Source organism: Sinohyriopsis cumingii, chromosome 15 (assembly GCF_028554795.1).
Source record: "Sinohyriopsis cumingii isolate HCF-2022 chromosome 15, ASM2855479v2, whole genome shotgun sequence".
NCBI lineage: Eukaryota > Metazoa > Mollusca > Bivalvia > Unionida > Unionidae > Sinohyriopsis > Sinohyriopsis cumingii.
Window position 1 is genome coordinate 84,600,049 of NC_142975.1, and position 19,600 is coordinate 84,619,648.

General features: G+C 34.9%; 1 protein-coding gene across 5 annotated transcripts in view; it reads left to right on the forward strand.

The window, feature by feature from the left end:
* The window catches only part of LOC149782234 (uncharacterized), a 96,843-nt gene that overhangs the window by 44,895 nt on the left and 32,348 nt on the right, over positions 1-19,600 (forward strand). For 4 of the 5 annotated variants that reach the window (XM_089933612.1, XM_089933614.1, XM_089933610.1 and 1 more), the window contains exons 2-8: positions 5,003-5,065; positions 6,491-6,629; positions 8,470-8,563; positions 12,024-12,207; positions 14,255-14,339; positions 18,022-18,133; positions 19,530-19,565. In XM_089933612.1, the coding sequence (XP_089789738.1) occupies positions 5,003-5,065; positions 6,491-6,629; positions 8,470-8,563; positions 12,024-12,207; positions 14,255-14,339; positions 18,022-18,133; positions 19,530-19,565 (713 nt within the window). The remainder of the gene's footprint in view (positions 1-5,002; positions 5,066-6,490; positions 6,630-8,469; positions 8,564-12,023; positions 12,208-14,254; positions 14,340-18,021; positions 18,134-19,529; positions 19,566-19,600) is intronic. The other variant, XM_089933611.1, reaches the window with a different exon arrangement.

The following is a 19,600-nucleotide window of genomic DNA, read 5'->3' on the forward strand; positions in this document are numbered from 1 at the left end:
TGGGCAAACTTTCCAGTGCAAGTGCCGCATACACAAATTTACACCTTGTCGCAGGCCGCATAGTTCATTAAGTAAAATAATTAATATTTGAAATAGCAAAAACAAATGTTTTTTCTAAATAACATTAAATAATTTTCAGTTGTTAATATGTTGTTAATATTTGAAAACTTAAACTTCAAAAGAAGCACATTTATTTGATAAACAGAGTAACACAGAGTCAGGCGAATGATGACTTGTTCCTAGGCCGCATGAAAACCCTTGGCGGGCGGCATGAAAGCCATTGGCGGGCCGCATGCAGCCTGCTGGCCGTAGTTTGCCCACCCCTGATGTAATACATATAATTTCTTACCTACATACATGTAAGATGTTTAATTTCTTACCTGCATACATGTAAGACATTTAATTTCTTACCTGCATACATGTAAGATGTTTAATTTCTTACCAGAATACATGTAAGACAAATAATTTCTTACCTGATTACATGTAAGATGTTTAATTTCTTACCTACATACATTTAAAATGTTATTTCTTACCTGCATACGTGTAAGACATTTTAAATTTCTTACCTGCATAAATCATTAGCATACTGTTATATTCATTGATACCGGTAATTTATAATGGCCATCACAGCAGATCAATATTTGCATTAACCTATGTTACTTTTTAAAAAATGACCTGCTTTTTTTTAAAAAAATATTTTTTTTCATTTAGTGCAAAATTACAATTTGCAGAACTTGTATTTATTGTAATTTTATAAAACTAACAGAGCTTTCTATGTCATCCTTGAATTTCAATTTGGAGTCAGCATCAAGCATTTGGTTAAGTAAAAGTTTTTCAGTGCGATGACCATTTGTAAAAGCACAAGTTTGCACTGATTAAAGGAAAAAATACTTTACAGTTAATAACTTGGATAATGAATATTTTGTTGAATCCAGTTTTAAATTAATGTAAAAACCTGTCTAGTTAAGCACATAGTGGAGTTTGTACAGGCCATGTTTAGGTAAAGGTGAAGTGAGTGGCCTGAACATAAAGTGAAACTTTTATGGGCCATTAGTTACCTAGTGGCTGTGTAAAGGTGAAGTGCATGGTCATGTCTGTAATGGTCAAGCTTTGCTACTAATCATTAGTAGTTGCTTGAAATCTTGTTAGGTGGTCATTTTTGTCTTGCCTGCAAGGCTTTGGAATCACTTTTCTGACAGCACTGTCATTGTTGGCATCAATGTAAAGCTGTTGCATCTGTTTCTCTCACACATCCATTGATTGTATAATGAAACTTGATGTAGTCATGTTAGAGTGTAATACTCATCATCAGCAAAAGTAGATCACAGTGACCTACATTTCATATTCCAGCAACCTTCATATCTGGAATACCTGCCAATTAAGGACAGGTTTGTGGGGTTTTTTCTTTATTTTTTCATGGTCCTGTCATTTTCAACCTCCATACCTGGGATACATTCCCATTAAGGTCATATTTGTGTGGTCCTTTGAGGCAGCTTTCACTATGTAAAAGTATGTTGGAATTTGACCTATGCTGTTTGGGTTTGAACGTGGCTTGACGCCCTTGTTTACCCAGCATTCTTTTGGTTCCAAGGTTACAGAAGGCTTTTCAAGCCATTAGTGCTCTGCTGTCTGTTCTGCTTGCATTATATGACTTCAACATAGTCCCAGGTGTTGAAGTATATATTGTGATTGCAGTCTACTGTTTTTAATGTTGATGCATTTTATGCCCCAATTAATATAATGCATATTAACACCTGAGTAAGCTTATCAACAGATCCAGGTGTCTTAAATTGAACAAGTTGATATTCTGGAACACACAAATTACTATATGACTCACCACCTAACTTTGCAATTCAGCTCCTGTATTTATCAGGTCAGGGAGCAAGATATATGCATAATTGGGGTAGGTCTAATGTAAAGTCTAGAGAGGTTTTGGGTTACAGTCTCTGTCAGTTAACATAGCTGATTGTAATTCAGCTGGATAAACTTAGAGCTGTATCATACCAGGAGTACTTTTAGCTTTATCAAGCAAGATATATAACAGACAATAGTTGAGAAGGATCAGAAACATATATCTTACACAGCTACTTTGATAAAAATGTTGGTATCTTATTGCCAGTATGTGCTAATGTGCATTAAAGTTGATGATTTCTTCAGAATTTTCAAACAGAATAAATAGATTTTCAGTTTTTAATTGCATTAGGGTTTTTTTTATATGAGAACAGTGTGAATAGACCCCTCCACCACCTTAGTATATTTGTTGAAACAAACTTGTGTGATAAGGAAATTTCAATGAATAAAGATAAAACTTGAAGTTATTTATCTTCATTGTCGGCACAATGTCAGTCGAGGTTTATCAAAATGGCAAGATGTTATATGCATTAGAACTACATGTACATGTAACAGCAGAGACATTGCTACCAAGTACGGAAAACATGTCTGACATTAACAACCTTGCCCAGTTAGTACAATGTCTTTTAATTAGATAATTAATTAGATAATTGATGAAAACATCATTGCCCAATTGTAAAAAGCCACTTTGTGAGTGTTTGATTATAGTGCTTGATCTGGAAGTCAAGTACATAATACATGTGCATGTAATTCATACAAAGCATTACAGATGAGTACTTACAAATGCATTGTATGAATCCTGTTTGTACTCATCTGTAATGCTTTGTATGAATCCTGTTTGTACTCATCTCTAATGCTTTGTATGAATCCTGTTTGTACTCATCTGTAATGCTTGTATGAATCCTGTTTGTACTCATTTGTAATGCTTTGTATGAATTCTGTATGTACTCATCTTGAATGCTTTGTATGAATCCTGTATGTATTCATCTGTAATGTAATGCTCGGTATAAATCCTGTTTGTACTCATATGTAATGCTTTGTATGAATTTGGTTTGTACTCATCAGTAATGCTTTATATGAATTCTGGATGTACTCATCTTGAATGTTTTGTATGAATCCTGTATGTACTCATTAGTAATGTAATGCTCTGTATGAATCCTGTATGTACTCATCTGTAATGCTCTGTATAAATCCTGTATGTATTCATCTGTAATGTAATGCTTTGTATGAATCCTGCTGGTACTCATCTGTAATGCTTTGTATGAATTCTGTATTTACTCATCTTTAATGCTTTGTATGAATCCTGAATGTACTCTTTTTGAATGCTTTGTATGAATCTGTACTCATTTTGAATGATTTGTATGAATCCAGTATGTAATCAAATTAATGCTTTGTATGAATCCTGTATGTACTCATCTGTAATGTAATGCTTTGTATGAAACCAGTATATACAGATCTATAATGCATTGTATGAATCCTGTATGTACTGTACTCATCTGCAGTGCATTGTATGAATTCTGTATGTATTCATCTGTAATGTTCTGTATGAATCCTGCATGTACTGTACTCATCTGCAGTGCATTGTATGAATTCTGTATGTATTCATCTGTAATGCTCTGTATGAATCCTGTATGTACTGTACTCATCTGCGATGCATTGTATGAATCCTGTACATACTCATCTATAATACTCTGTATGAATCCTGTATGTACTCATCTGTATTGCTCTCTGTTAGTCCTATATGTAATCATTTGTAATGCATTGTATGAATCCTGTATGTACTGTACTATCTGTAATGCATTGTATGAATCCTGTATGTACTGTACTTATCTGTAATGCATTGTATGAATCCTGTATATACTGTACTCATCTGTAATGCATTGTATGAATCCTGTATGTACTCATGTGTAAATGCATTGTATGAATCCAGTATGTACTCATCTGTAATGCATTGTATGAATCCTGTATGTACTCATTTGTAATGCATTGTATGAATCCTGTATGTACTGTACTATCTGTAATGCATTGTATGAATCCTGTATGTACTGTACTCATCTGTAATGCAATGTATGAATCCTGTATATACTGTACTCATCTGTAATGCATTGTATGAATCCTGTATGTACTCATGTGCAAATGCATTGTATGAATTCTGTATGTACTCATCTGTAATGCATTGTATGAATCCTGTATGTACTCATTTGTAATGCATTGTATGAATCCTGTATGTACTGTACTATCTGTAATGCATTGTATGAATCCTGTATGTACTGTACTCATCTGTAATGCATTGTATGAATCCTGTATGTACTCATGTGTAATGCATTTTATGAATCCTGTATGTACTCATCTGTAATGCATTGTATGAATCCTGTATGTACTCATGTGTAATGCATTTTATGAATCCTGTATCTACTCATCTGTAATGCATTGTATGAATTCTGTATGTACTCATTTGTAATGCATTGTATGAATCCTGTATGTACTGTGCTATCTGTAATGCATTGTATGAATTCTGTGTATACTGTACTCATCTGTAATGCATTGTATGAATCCTGTATATACTCATTTGTAATGCATTGTATGAATCCTGTATGTACTGTACTATCTGTAATGCATTGTATGAATCCTGTATGTACTGTACTCATCTGTAATGCTCTGTATAAATCCTGTATGTATTCATGCACCTCAGTCTGATTAAAATCAGATCTCCTCTGACCTACATGAAGAGCTGACAATGACCACTTAAGGGTCATGTTCTGATGACCCATTATATTACCATAATTGTTCATTTTATCAGCCAATCAGACAAACTCTTATACATTCACATACGGGAGACTGAGCAGTATGGCTGAAGCGAATTACAGAGTGCCAAATGATTTGGTTCACTTTCAGATTTCTGAAAGCTACATTTTCATTGGCTAATTCAAAGGCTACTAGAATAGTCGCTGTCAGATCTTCATGGAGGACAGTGGAAATCTGATTTTAATCAGAATATCATTTATCTGATTTAAAAAAGTTCAGAAAATTTAAGTTCATGCGGTGAACACTATCAAGCCCTTAATTTATACTGGAAAGGTATCTTGAAACAGTATTGTTTAGAAATCTACAAATATAGTTTTAAATATGCGATATATTGTTACTATTTCAGTGTGCAATGATTGGTTGGTGTATGAAGACGGTGCCTATGCATATCAAGTCCAGAATGATGAGAGTAAGAATGTTTAATTTTTAAATTGATTTTTTTTTATTTTAATTTCATATCCTGAGTCATTTCTTACAGTCAGTAAGTTAAAATTTCAAGTCGTGGCTGTATGTATTGTACATATGGAATAAAATTCCATTCAAAGAAAAAAAGAAGACATAAAGCACAAATGGATGCAGGGCTTGAATTTATCACAGCATTTTCACAAAATATGAGCTATTGTGGAAAATATCAGTTGAAATTTTAAATTCTTATTTCTTTGTGTATGAGATAAATTTTCCATTGATGAACTGTTAAGTCACTAGTAAAATTCCTTTTATAGGTATTTTAGTAAAACTCCAAAAACAGAAGTACATGCAAATTCTGGAGTATTAAACAAAGCTCCCTTAATGAGAGGTTAGCTGTTTAGTGTAGCTGTATGGGAAGCAACATCAGAACTAATTTATAAAAAAAAATGCATGAAACACATTTAACTTCAGAGATTCAAAAATCCAATGTAAAATTGTCAGGTGTCCACTTGTCAGATTATACAGTATTCAAGTTAGGTATCCACTTGTCAGATTGTCAGAAATTGATGTATTGTATCAGTTTGTTAAATCATCAGGTATCCATGTGTCAAGTAATTCTAGGTATCCATTTGTCCACTTGTGAAATTGGCAAGTGTCTGTGTCAGGTATCAGCATGTTAAATCATCAGGTATCCACTTGTCAAATCATCAGATATATACTTGTCAAATCATTTTAGTTATCCACATGTCAGATTGTCAGGTGTCAATGTCAGGTATCTGTTTGATAAATCATCAGGCATCCACATGTCAGATCATCAGTTACCCACTTGTCAAATCATTTTAGATATCCAAATGTCAAATTGTCGATTAACTATGTCAGGTATCAGCTTGTTAAATCCACAGGTATCCACTTGTCAGATGATCAGGTATCTCCTTGCCAAATCATTTTAGGAATCACATGTCAAATTGTCAGGTATCCACTTGTCAAATCATTTTAGGTATGCACATATCAGACTGTCAGGTGTCTATGTCAGGTATCAACTTGTTAAATAATCAGATATCCACTTGAGCTGACAAGTGGTGACTGGTTGAAAATGAACAACTTTTTATCTGAATATAAATTGCCAATATGGGAGACATGATATTAGTTTCTTGTTCAGTATTACAAATATTTTCAAGGCCTGACCTCACATTTTAGTTTATTGTATGAACAAGTAATTTATGTGCATTCTATGTTTTAACTTGCTAAACGCAATACCTCTCTTGCACTGACATCATAAAAGATATGATTCCTGTTATTTTACTAAATTGAAAATGAATTTTGCTAAGATGAAATATCTGTTTATATATAATAACCGTATGATATTTTACTTTTTGTATGAAAACTGTGAAGACGATTAACCTATGAACAATGCTATAATTTAAAGTTGAGCACCACTATGGGATGAACCGTTACAACAGACGGACAGTACGTGATGACATCCCTGTTGCGCGTGTCGTTCAGGATGAGGAGGAGATTCGACAACAGGAGGAGCGTTTCCAGGAACTTCAGGCTCTCAGGGCCCAGTGAGTTTCCCTCCAAGCCTTTTTATCCTATTTGTTTCACATTTGAAGTATTGTTGAGACAGTGGCATAACTTTTTCCCCATCAGCACTAGTACTGATATTATGGTTTGAGTGTTATTATGCAAGGTGTCAGTGTTGAAGATTTGCATATAAATCCATTTCTTGACAACTATTTTAATTACAACTTGAAGTGTGGGGTGAAGACAAGGACCTGATATGACAAAGAGGAGAATTTCAAGCTAAATTGAACTGGTTATATAGCACCCCAAACCACACCTGTAATTCCACTATTAGAAGTGTGTGACTACAAGTAGGTCACAACAGATCTGACTACAAGTAGGTCACAACAGATCTTATACATTTTTAATGAGTGCTGATTTCAGAACTGTTGGTTCTGTATATCAGTGTCTGCATCAGCATGAATTTTTTTTCCCCTGCAGCTGCCCAAGGTCTGTGAGAAACAGGAGTTGTTGTTGTTTTAGATCTTGCAACTAAGTTTTTGTTGTGGAGGGATCTCAGTCCCTCCATGTTTGTGGCAAAATGTCCATTCTGTGTTACCAAATTTAGTTTGTATTACTAATAATAGTAACCAACTTATTGGTCTTACTTAAAGTAGTAATGAAATAACGAATCATGGGCCTTTTCAGGTCAAATTTACATCAATGGAATCAATTCAGATTTAGGTTTGTGCTGTTACTGTATTATTTTCAATGGATCTATTTACATGCAAAGTGGAATTTGGGGGGGGGGGGGAATTCCCATTACTGGAAATTAGGGACTTGGCATGGTATATATTGAAATTTCCAAGAAATTAGGTTAGTTCAAAAAATTTTAGATCAAATTAATTGGACAGTTTAGATAAATTATTGATTTTGTTTAGTCTTGTGGGGTTTCTTTTAAAGTCTTGGAAACAAGATATAGCCTAGTTTGCATATATTTCCTAAACCCCTTGATTGCTTATTAGCATACTTGACATGGATTATCATGAAGCAAAGACAGCTCATTATATGACACACTCACTGGCCCATTTGACCTTGGGGTTAAGATCACAATAGTAGAAAGTTTGTGCTAAGGTTTTGGTTCATTTGTTTTAATTTGCTTTTGTATCCTAAAAACCACAATGGAACTTGGAATGAATAATTATAGAGCTAAGGTGATTAATTCTGTGACATACACATTGACCCCCTTATCCTTCAGGTCAAGGTCACAGTTAGAGAAACTTTGTGAGAAGAATTTGATACACTATTATTCATTTACTTGGAGTTTTAAATCTCATAATGGATTCTGTTCACATGAACCATTATGAAGCAAAGGCATTTCATCTGCAACATGCTCATGCACCCATTGACCTTAAGGTCAAGTTCACAATGATAGAAATATTGCATTAATGTTTGTTTTTTTACAGTTCTTTTCATTTGCTTTTATTTGATGTAATTCCTGATGAATTTGTGCATACCAGGAGGACTCTTGATGAAGCTAGCTAATTCATTCTGCAGCACACTCAACCTTTTATCACTGGGGTCAAGGTCAAACATTTAAAGAATGGCTTCACGGGTTCCATATACAGGCCCAGGCATTTTGGGTTTTTTCATAAGTTTTGCTGTCTAGGATCTATTATTATATCAGTAATAGTTTATGTAGTAATGCATTTCCTCAGATCTTTGCAGGGGAAGGATATATGACCATGACAAGAGAAAGTTTAATGAGTGTTTTACTTTACATTATAAATATATTTAAAAGCATTTAAGGGCAGTGTATATTAATTTAAAAGCATTTAAGGGCAGTGTACATTATAAATACATTTAAAAGCATTTAAGGGCATTGTGGTATGTTTATTAAAGGGCAGAAGAGGATGAATATGTGGCCCAAAGACTGCAGCAACAGATTCAGAGTGAAGCAGAGTCTGAAAAGCGCATGAGGGAGATGAATGATGAGGTATAAATGCATGCATCTTTCAAACAATGTTTATATGTTAATTGTCTTCCTTGATCAGACTTCACTGCACTTTCTCCCTTGAGAAGTCTTCCTTGAATAATTTCAGTTTCATTTTTTATTTTGTTTTCACTCCTTTGCTTATCATCATTAGACTCAGTGATAAGAATTTTCTGGATCAGCCTGGAATTCCAGACTTGCAGGTTTGGTTGGTGTATTCAAATACATTGAATGCTTTGTATTTTATCTAATATACTCTTGTACCTAATATCAGCATGTACCTAATATGATCTTGTACCTAATATCGACATGTACCTAATATGATATTGTACCTAATATCGACATGTACCTAATATGATCTTGTACCTTGTATACCCAACTTCTACTGTAACAGCATTTGTCTTAATTCCTCTTTTTCTTCAGTTTCCTAATACATTTGTTCTTTTTTGACTGCATTTGCATTTGGTTTTCTCTTTCTTCTTTCTGAAGTTCCAGCTTCCTCTGTCACTCCAATTCCATCTTGCATTCTAATTCCTTCATTGTTGTGTCAGAGCCTGATACAGACTTACTGACTGGAACCAAGCCACTTTTATCCAAAACATTCTTCTTTTCTACCAAATACTGAACCAAAATATTTCTTATTTCGTGTTTCGTTAATAAGCCTTTACTTCAGAAAGGTCATATTTTCTGGCAAGTTGAATCAAATCATCTTTTTTGAAAAGATCTAATTGTTCCTGGGTAGGATTTGAAAGAAAGATTTGCACTTTTTATGCCATTTTAGAAAAAGCTTGTCAATCTCACTAAAAATTTCAAAAACATGGGGAATTCAGATTTTAAAAAATGCAAACTTTTCTGAAATATTTTCGCCAAAATTCAAATATCCTTTGGATGAGCACCCAGTTTCTATAGTTTCTGAATTTTTGCCAATAAGCGTCAGGGACTAACTCATAACCCCTTAGGATGCATTCTTTCACCACATCATAGTCACCACTTTGGTGAACTGACAGTGAATTATAAAGATCAATAGCCTTACCAGTGGGTACACATTTTAATAACTGAGTCCAATGCTCCTTTGGCCACTTCAAATTTTCAGCAACTTTTTCAAAATGAACAAAATATTTGTCTACTTCTCTTTCTCTGAAAGGGGGCACTGACCTAATGTTCTTTGCAAGATCAAAACTCAAATTTGAATTTGAAGTATGAATGTGTTTTTCACTTGCCAATTCCATTTCTTTCATTTTACATTGATATTCCCTCTTTTTCGTATTGAAAAACATTCCCCAAACTGATTTGTACATCAAATTGAGCCATATATATATAATGTTAAAAGAAAAAAAAAATACCTACCCTTATATTGAAACCAGTGCAATAATAATAAGTACACATTTTTGGGGACCTAATATGCTCTTGTACCTAATGTACTCTTGTACCCAATTTACTCTTGTACCCAATTTACTCCAGTACCTGATGTGATCTTGTACCTAATATACCCCTGTACCTACTATACATGTGGTACAACAAAGGCATACAATTAACAAACAAAACAATACTCATTTAGTATTTATGAAGTAAGGGTGAAATGATACACCTGTGCCATGTATCGATACGATTCATGATATACTGCCTACAATACAATACGTTATCAGTACGCATCACAGCTTGGTGGACTTCTCATATTTAGAGGGTCCGTCAGTGGTAGATGGTGCCTTTCTATGTATGTTGACATCATACTGGTTGTATTTCTAATATGTTGATTACAAACAGACGTAGACTTATCTATTTATATGGCATTCTCATTCATGACATGATAACATAAATACTGTCAAATGAACTACCTGTTTATTGTCAGTGATTTTAATTCATTTCAGGATGACCCATTTGATAAAGTTCAAGACTTCTCATGGCCGTCACACCCTTGTTTTGCACTGCATGAATGCATGAATCATTTCATCCCCACTGCAAAGGCATACAGTTAATAAACAAAACACCGTTGTAGTGCTACAAAGGCATACAGTTAATAAACAAAACACCGTTGTAGTGCTACAAAGGCATACAGTTAATAAACAAAACACCGTTGTAGTGCTACAAAGGCATACAGTTAATAAACAAAACACTGTTGTAGTGCTACAAAGGCATACAGTTAATAAACAAAACACTGTTGTAGTGCTACAAAGGCATACAGTTAATAAACAAAACACTGTTGTAGTGCTACAAAGGCATACAGTTAATAAACAAAACACTGTTGTAGTGCTACAGAGGCATACAGTTAATAAACAAAACACCGTTGTAGTGCTACAGAGGCATACAGTTAATAAACAAAACACCGTTGTAGTGCTACAAAGGCATACAGTTAATAAACAAAACACTGTTGTAGTGCTACAAAGGCATACAGTTAATAAACAAAACACCATTGTAGTGCTACAAAGGCATACAGTTAATAAACAAAACACCGTTGTAGTGCTACAAAGGCATACAGTTAATAAACAAAACACCGTTGTAGTGCTACAAAGGCATACAGTTAATAAACAAAACACCGTTGTAGTGCTACAAAGGCATACAGTTAATAAACAAAACACCGTTGTAGTGCTACAAAGGCATACAGTTAATAAACAAAACACTGTTGTAGTGCTACAAAGGCATACAGTTAATAAACAAAACACCGTTGTAGTGCTACAAAGGCATACAGTTAATAAACAAAACACCGTTGTAGTGCTACAAAGGCATACAGTTAATAAACAAAACACCGTTGTAGTGCTACAAAGGCATACAGTTAATAAACAAAACACTGTTGTAGTGCTACAAAGGCATACAGTTAATAAACAAAACACCGTTGTAGTGCTACACAGGCATACAGTTAATAAACAAAACACCGTTGTAGTGCTACAGAGGCATACAGTTAATAAACAAAACACTGTTGTAGTGCTACAAAGGCATACAGTTAATAAACAAAACACTGTTGTAGTGCTACAAAGGCATACAGTTAATAAACAAAACACCGTTGTAGTGCTACAAAGGTGTACATTTAATAAACAAAATAATATTCTTCTGTACTTTGAGTAAAAATCAAAAGTTGGATTTTGTTTTCTTTGTAATTTAAGAAACATTATGAGGTACATTATAAAAAAAGTTACAAATTCAGTGTATTCCCGACTGTACATCATGGGCTAATCACTTAGAAAAATGTTTGGTCCTCAGTTTTACCAGCGCTTCCATAGTTCAGGAAATTCACTCTTTTCCTTTCATAAGCGCCATATATATATTCCCCTTCCAACAAAAAAAAAATCAACTATATTCTTTTTGTTTATATCCTTTTTGCATAAATTTAATTCAGATTAAAAGTTGTCATCACTTAATTCCATATAGTCGGGTGTTGCATCTTTGATGTGAATGAAATTTGTCTTAAATGATCTAAAACATTTTAAAAAGGCAGTAGTTGAGGTTCATCTTTCTATTTCACTTTCAGGAGATTGCCAAAGATATTCAAGAAAAGGAGAAGAAAAAATATGAGAAATATCTTGAGAAAAAGAAGGAAAGGAAACTTAAAAGAGAGAGAGAAAAACTAGAGAAAGCTTTACAGCAAAATTCAGAAGAAGCCGGCATTGTCATTAATCATGAGAGGACTGGGAGTGGAGGTACAGGTTTGTCAGGTGAGTGTATGGTATGATAAGCCTTTTACAGGTAGGTCAGGTGAGTAGATGGTATGACCTACCTTTATGTGTAGGTACAGGTAGGTCAGGTGAGTGTGTGGTATGACCCACCTTTTATGTGTAGGTACAGGTAGGTCAGGTAAGAGTATAGTATGATCTGACTTTGATATGTTGGTATTGGTTTGTCAGGTTATTGTGTGGTATGACCTGCCTTTACATGTAGGTAAAGATTTGTCAAGTGGGTGTATGGTATGACCTACCTTTCATATATAGGTACAGGTTTGTCAAGTGAGAGTATGGCATGACCTGCCTTTAACTGTAGGTGTCGCATACACTACTTAAATTTAAAATAAACAAACAAAACTGTAAACAGTTTCTTCTCAAACAATCTCAGCAGAATTTGATAAAATTGGACAGACAGCATCGGATTCCTTGTATGTTAACCTTCTCCTAAGGATCCCAGGAGCTGGAGCCATAGAATACATTCCAGTGAAACATAACCCCACATTCTGGTCCCAAGCATGGCATTTTTAAATCCCAGACCAGCGCATTAGAAGGATTATTTTTTCTTAATTCTAATCAAAAGGCTTAATGGAATGTGAGATAGTGGATCATCGCTTTGGGTATAGCTGCAGAAAGATTTATTATTTCCAAACATTTACTCTTTCGATAGATCATAACAAATATGGTTTAAAAAAGTATTTCTATTTATACTCTGGGGAAAATGTCTTTTCAATATTCGAAACACAAGAAATGCTGAAGATATTCATGAGGCCATCATCATAGTTTGTTTTTTTTTAGTGTCGCTGAGTGCATGTGTGTGTGTGTGATTTGGGTTTTTAACATAACTTTAACACTTTTTCAGTTGCATCACTACAATGTCTGCAGTGATATGTAGCACTGGGGCATCATGTCAGAGAAATGTAGCATGATGTCACCCTGGTCACATTATTACATTATTATTACATTATTAGTACAGGCAGCTGTTGGTACCATCTTTGTAAGTCTTTGGTATGACTCAGCAGGGGTTTGAACCCATGACCTCCTGCATCCAAGGCAGATGCACTAACCACTAGGCCACTAGAGCACACTTGAGATGGGTGTATCCCACATGGCTTTCTGACATAGGCAAACTATATCACAGAAGAATAAGAATAGAGATTTCTAGCATGTATTATAATAGAATGATCCTAATGCAGTTTACTTTTCACAAGGCTTTATTAAGTATACCTACATCTCATTAAACATGTACTGCCTTCTTTTAATGACACCATAACCATCATAATGAATAGAATCAGTAAGTGGGCTCTAAGTTACGAAACTAATGGCTGTCAGTAACATGTCGCAGTTGATGCCTTGAAGAGGTCATAAGGTGGTATTAAAAGTTTTAAAATTGAACGATTTATTGACTGGTTCTGTTTCTGTGATACTTAATGTGAGTACGAAAATGCAGATTTGAAAACAATTCTTAAATTTTGTATTAACCAATTATCCTTTTTATTAACCCATTTATTAAGCTAGTTATGGTCATGATTTATATCAGTATTGAATCTTGAGGCGATCCTGCAAAAAGATATTTCACAGAATGAGTGTAAAATGTATCTTGAAATTTTGTTTACAGTCAGAATAATTACACATTTTTTGACAGAAATTACATTATGTTTTTGACAGACAGAATATTTACATAATTCTGACATGCAGAATAATTACATTTTTGAAACTCAGAATAATTACATTATATTTTTGACAGCCAAAATATTTACATAATTCTGACATCCAGAATAATTATATTTTTGACAGCCAGAATAATTACATTATATTTTTGACAGCCAGAACAATTTTATTCTTATTTAGTGATTAATTACATTATGTTTTGGACCGTCAACCTGATTACATTTTGGACACAGAATAAATTCATTATGTTGTTATGGCTTTAATCTTCTTAATGATGGCAGATAGTAATTGCAAGGGAAGTAATTGTAAGGGAGTTAATTGCAAAGAAGGAAAGTTAGAAGCACATGTCTTCAGAAAACACTTTTATTTTCAGGTTCCACAGAGGAGTTGGAGATTGGAGTTAGTAATATCAGCCTCCAACGGCAGAACGGACCAACAGCAACTAGGTACATGTACAGGTAGAGCACCCAATCCCTACTAACTAATTAACATAAATATAGTCTTTAATTATACTAAAACCTTACTAATTGCCACAGAAATACAGAAGCAGTCCAGTTAGTTTGGCACTGTGCAGTTGCTTTTTTTCTATTATGTGTACATGGATATATGGGCTAAAGCTTTCTATGTGGTATATGTACATGTGTATGTGGGTCAAAGCTCTGTATGTGGTATATGTACATGTGTATGTGGGTCAAAGCTCTGTATGTGGTATATGTACATGTGTATGTGGGTCAAAGCTCTCTATGTGGTATATGTACACGTGTATGTGGGTCAAAGCTCTCTATGTGGTATATGTACATGTGTATGTGGGTCAAAGCTGTCTATGTGGTATATGTACATGTGTATGTGGGTCAAAGCTCTCTATGTGGTATATGTACATGTGTATGTGGGTCAAAGCTGTCTGTGTGGTATATGTACACGTGTATGTGGGTCAAAGCTCTCTATGTGGTATATGTACACGTGTATGTGGGTCAAAGCTTTCTGTGTATTATGTGGACATGGGCATGTGGGGCGAAGCCTTTCTATATAGTATGTAAACATGGGCATGTGAGTCAAATTTTTCTATGTAGTATATATGCATGGGTGTGTGAGTCAAAGTTTTCTATGTGGTATGTGTACATATGCATGTTGGTCAAAAGCATTTTATGTAGTATGTGTACGTGGACATGTGGGTAAAAGCTTCCCATTTAGCATGTTTACATGAAAATATGTGAGTCAGAGCTTTCTATGTGATACATGTATATGGGTGTGTGGGTCAAAGTTTTCAGTGTTGTTTGCATGTATGGACTTGTAGGTGAAAGTTTTGTGTTTAATCTTTATAGTTTTTTCACATGGGCAGTTGAATCCACGCTTTTTACATAATATGTTTTCATGGACAAGTGGCTCAAATATTTCTGTGTACAGCTTTTCCATGCTAACAGAAAATCAGGAAAAAGTTGATAGAAATTTAATTTTTTTCCCATCTGTTGGGAAAAGTCGTAATTTGCAAATACTGATGAAAGTCAGGGAAAAACAGGAAATTTTCTGAAACCACTTGATAACATAGAACTGTTTGTATGTTAAATTTATTGAGTTCATACCAGAATATTCAGAGGTTGCAGCATGGATCATTTGGATGCTTGCCTTAAACATATTTGTATAGTCAATCCAAATGCTCTATTAGATCCATCTTGTAGACTGGTTAGTTGACAGAAAGCTCTATATTGTCTATATTGGTATCTTTTCTTGTGTAGAAAGTAGGAAGACCAGTGTATCATCACAACATGCCAACATGTCTGTGACAAGTAACCTTGGCAAATTTAAGAGATAAATAGTACATCTTCTCTTCACCAGTTTCCCTTTTCATATCTAGAGTTATCAAAATTGTATTGTGATAAAGCTTATTTGGTAGTTAGCAAAGGGAACATGGTGTTAAACATTATTGTCAGCTGTAACCTTGGCCACAACTCACCTTTGTGATGAATTGTACTATCAAACATTGCTAAACAGATAGAAATCTACCAACTTATTGGTCAACTAAATTCACATACTGTGCCAGCTGATAACCTCATTCTTGTGGACTATTATCATTATTCACTTACATATTAGGTTAGTGCGATCGTGGCCAAGTCTGGCAGTAGCATAGAAAAATGGATTGCAATTCCTTACAAATAGAGTAGCAAGTCGGATTTGATGTAGGTCTAAAATGTTGAATCTCGGAGCTGAACTTTGGCACAAAATTATTATGCAGTATGATGTACAGCTTGAAATATATGGGCAATTCTTAAATAGTCACAGGAGAAATGGGAGAAGTGTTGTCCCTTGCATTCTATATTAGGTTTTTAAGTAATGATACAAGCCCAGTGAGTATCACTACTGGTTTGTTGACTGGTTATATCAGATTACAAGCAGACACAAGTGGATTTTAAAGAAAATTTAATCCTTTTTTATATGGCAGTATATAATTTTGAAGGGTTTCTGTCAATATTTAAATGAAGCCTTTTCTAAGTAAGTTTTTTAAGTGATGGATTTTGAACCAAATCCACTTAAGGAGTTTAGGTTGTTTGAAAATGTTGGTTTGGGTTTTTTATTAGCACAGGTTAATTCAGGGTTAAAACTTTTTTTCTGTACATGTATATGACAAGATTCTAATACTTGTCTTTATGATTGCTATTGTTTCTGCTTTTTATCTTAAAAGTTAGTGTTTGATAGTTGGAGTTGCACCATGGTACACGTTTCTCCTACAAATACATTCCCAAATGACGTCAGTGTTTAGAAATAAACTTGGCTATCTCTTGACTTGAGCCATCATGGAAAGACAAAATAATCATCTTACTCTAAGTGGCTCCTGGTGTAAAATATGGCAGTCAATCCCATTAAATTGTAGGGTTGTCTTATCCACCACTGCAATGTTTTTATTCCAAGAAAGGAACATAATTATTGTACATGATTATCCAAGTGCATATGTGTGAGTAGGGCTATCTAGTTTCATGCGCTTTCAATATGCCCATACTATCACCAGTTTAGATGGATGGCTCAGTTGTCCTTATGATTTAGCCAGGATTTGGCGACAAGAACAGGTTATCATCTGAAAGAAAGTTGGAAATGGATTATTTGCTTCCTGTCCTCTTTCAATCTGTTGAGAGAGGCTATGATGAAAGACCAAGTCTGTGACCTAAGGTGTTACTGGAAATGCATGAAAAAACTGCCGTGGGATCCAAAAGCTCCTCAAGCCATGGCATTGTGGGTAATGTAGTTATGTTTTTGTTGGTTTTAACAGTACTTTAAATACATGAATGGCTATCCCTGACAAGGATATGGGAGCTAAGTGTCTTTCCATATGACACACTGGGAGCTGACTTGGGATGGTCTGGGAAGATATTGAACCAGTGACCCTTGTATTAGAAGTCCAGTTCCCTACCAACTCATAGCTTCCAGACCTTTAGCTGTTCTAGTTGAGAGTCCAGAACAGCTTATGGGATGTCTTGTTGTCCATCTCCAATAGCTACATCACCTGAATGAATGGTCATATCAACATGTGGTTTTCAGTTATATATAAAAAAAATCTTGTGCTGTCTAGCAGGTTCTGACTGAAGAAGGTGCTTCTCTGACATCAAGTATGGCCATCCTAGTAGCCTTATTGAAAATCTTGTTATTGCTACTCCTCCCGAATGGCTAGCCATATTTGCTTGTTGTTTTTACTCTTAAGCCCCCCTCTGCAATGTGAGCATCCTTGTTTGGTGTTACGCTCAAGCTTAAACTAGGTAAACATCTGGTATAAGTGTATATGATGGAAAGAAGGGGTAATTTGGAAGTTTCTTCTGTTTGTCTGTATATCTATAGTTTGACATTAAGAAATCAGGAAAGTTAGTTGCCAGAGATAAAAGTACACCTAGGTTTATAGCATACCTATTAAAGTTAACATGTAGATGGTGACTTTTCACATCATTCAAAAATCTGTATGGGACAATGTTGGGAACATATGGGCTTTTATCTGAAGGTTGAATATGTAAGGTTGTCCTGTTTGAGGTGTCCCTTACAAACAGATATCTGTGTTTTCTGCTTGAATGTTGACTTTCGTTAAACTGTGTGGATAAACTCTAATTTTTCAGTATGTTGTTTTTAAAAATCTGCAACAAAAATAATTGCCATATTTTATAGGGTCACTCCTTCAGGAAGAATTGAGGACGATGGAGATTTTTCTGATTTCTACGTTTTACCAGAGAATATTGAACCTTCACATCGGAAAACAATACAGGAATATCAGGATGAGGTGGGTATTAAAACTTGGACATTAATGACCAAGGTTGAGTTTTGAGCATAGAATTGAAGTATAAAATATGCTTATTAATTTAGATTATTTTACTGCCACTTGCTCCCCCACCCTACAGCACCCCACCCTAACTTGGACAGATATGTACAGATTATATTACTGCCATTTGCTACCCCTTCCCACCCAAACCCACCCCAACCCAGACAGATATGTACAGATTATTTTACTTCCATTTGCTCCCCCATCCCACCCCAACCCTGACAGATATGTACAGATTATATTACTGACATTTGCTACCCCTTCCCACCCAAACCCACCCCAACCCAGACAGATATGTACAGATTATTTTACTTCCATTTGCTCCCCCATCCCACCCCAACCCTGACAGATATGTACAGATTATTTTACTTCCATTTGCTACCCCTTCCCACCCAAACCCACCCCAACCCAGATAATATGTATAGATTATATTACTGCCATTTCCTCCTGATACCCATTGCCACACACAGATTTTGCTGCTACTTGCTCCTCTCTGGTTCCCATACATTTTAGACATTAACAGCTTTATGTACACATTACATAAACAGCTTGATGTACACATCACACATAAATAGCCAGATATACACATTACACGTAAAAGGCTTGATATGCACATTACCCATAAAAGCTTGATGTACACATTACACATAAACAGTCTGATATACACCTCACACAAAAACAGCCTCATATACACATCACACATAAACAGCTTCAAATATCCATTACACAAAAACAGTTTGATATACACAGTGATTCTCTTTTAGACATGTTCTCTTTGTTTGTGTTGATCCAATTACTCTTTCGTGGGACTGAATCAATTTTCTTACTGTTTAATATTTACTCTTTTATAACATGGGCATTATTAGAGAAAAACTTGTCATCACAATATTGCAGAAACAGCTTGGTATGTGCAAGAGACATTTGATGCCTGTACTGTATGTACTCACTTATAAGTCATGTCCAACTACACAGACCCAGTTCTGCCAGCACATTATGTGGTGAAGGATCTGGGTCTGTGCATTTTGCAGTTGGTTTTGTCTTGTAAGTAAGTATGTAAAGAATTTTGCAAGATTTTGTTATACTGTATGCTGGTTTTTTGGAGCCCATATTAGTGGAACATAAGAAACAAAACTATCTTGTATGGCACCAGAATTGTCTTTGTCATTAGTTTGTTAAGGAGTTGATTAAACCATTTTAGCAATGCTTTTATCATGGGCACAACCTGCAAGTCCTGGCCTTCTTGTTCTTTACTTTTGGGACCTGTGGCTGCAATGGGGCTACCTATGTCTGACAAGCATGGCTCTTGTGGGATTTTTATCTTTGACTTTTCTGCTACAAATATATCACTCAATTTCAGGAGCTGGCTCGGTTACTGCAGGAGCAAGAACATAAGGTAGGTACAATTTTATCTCATCAGAGTTGTTTACT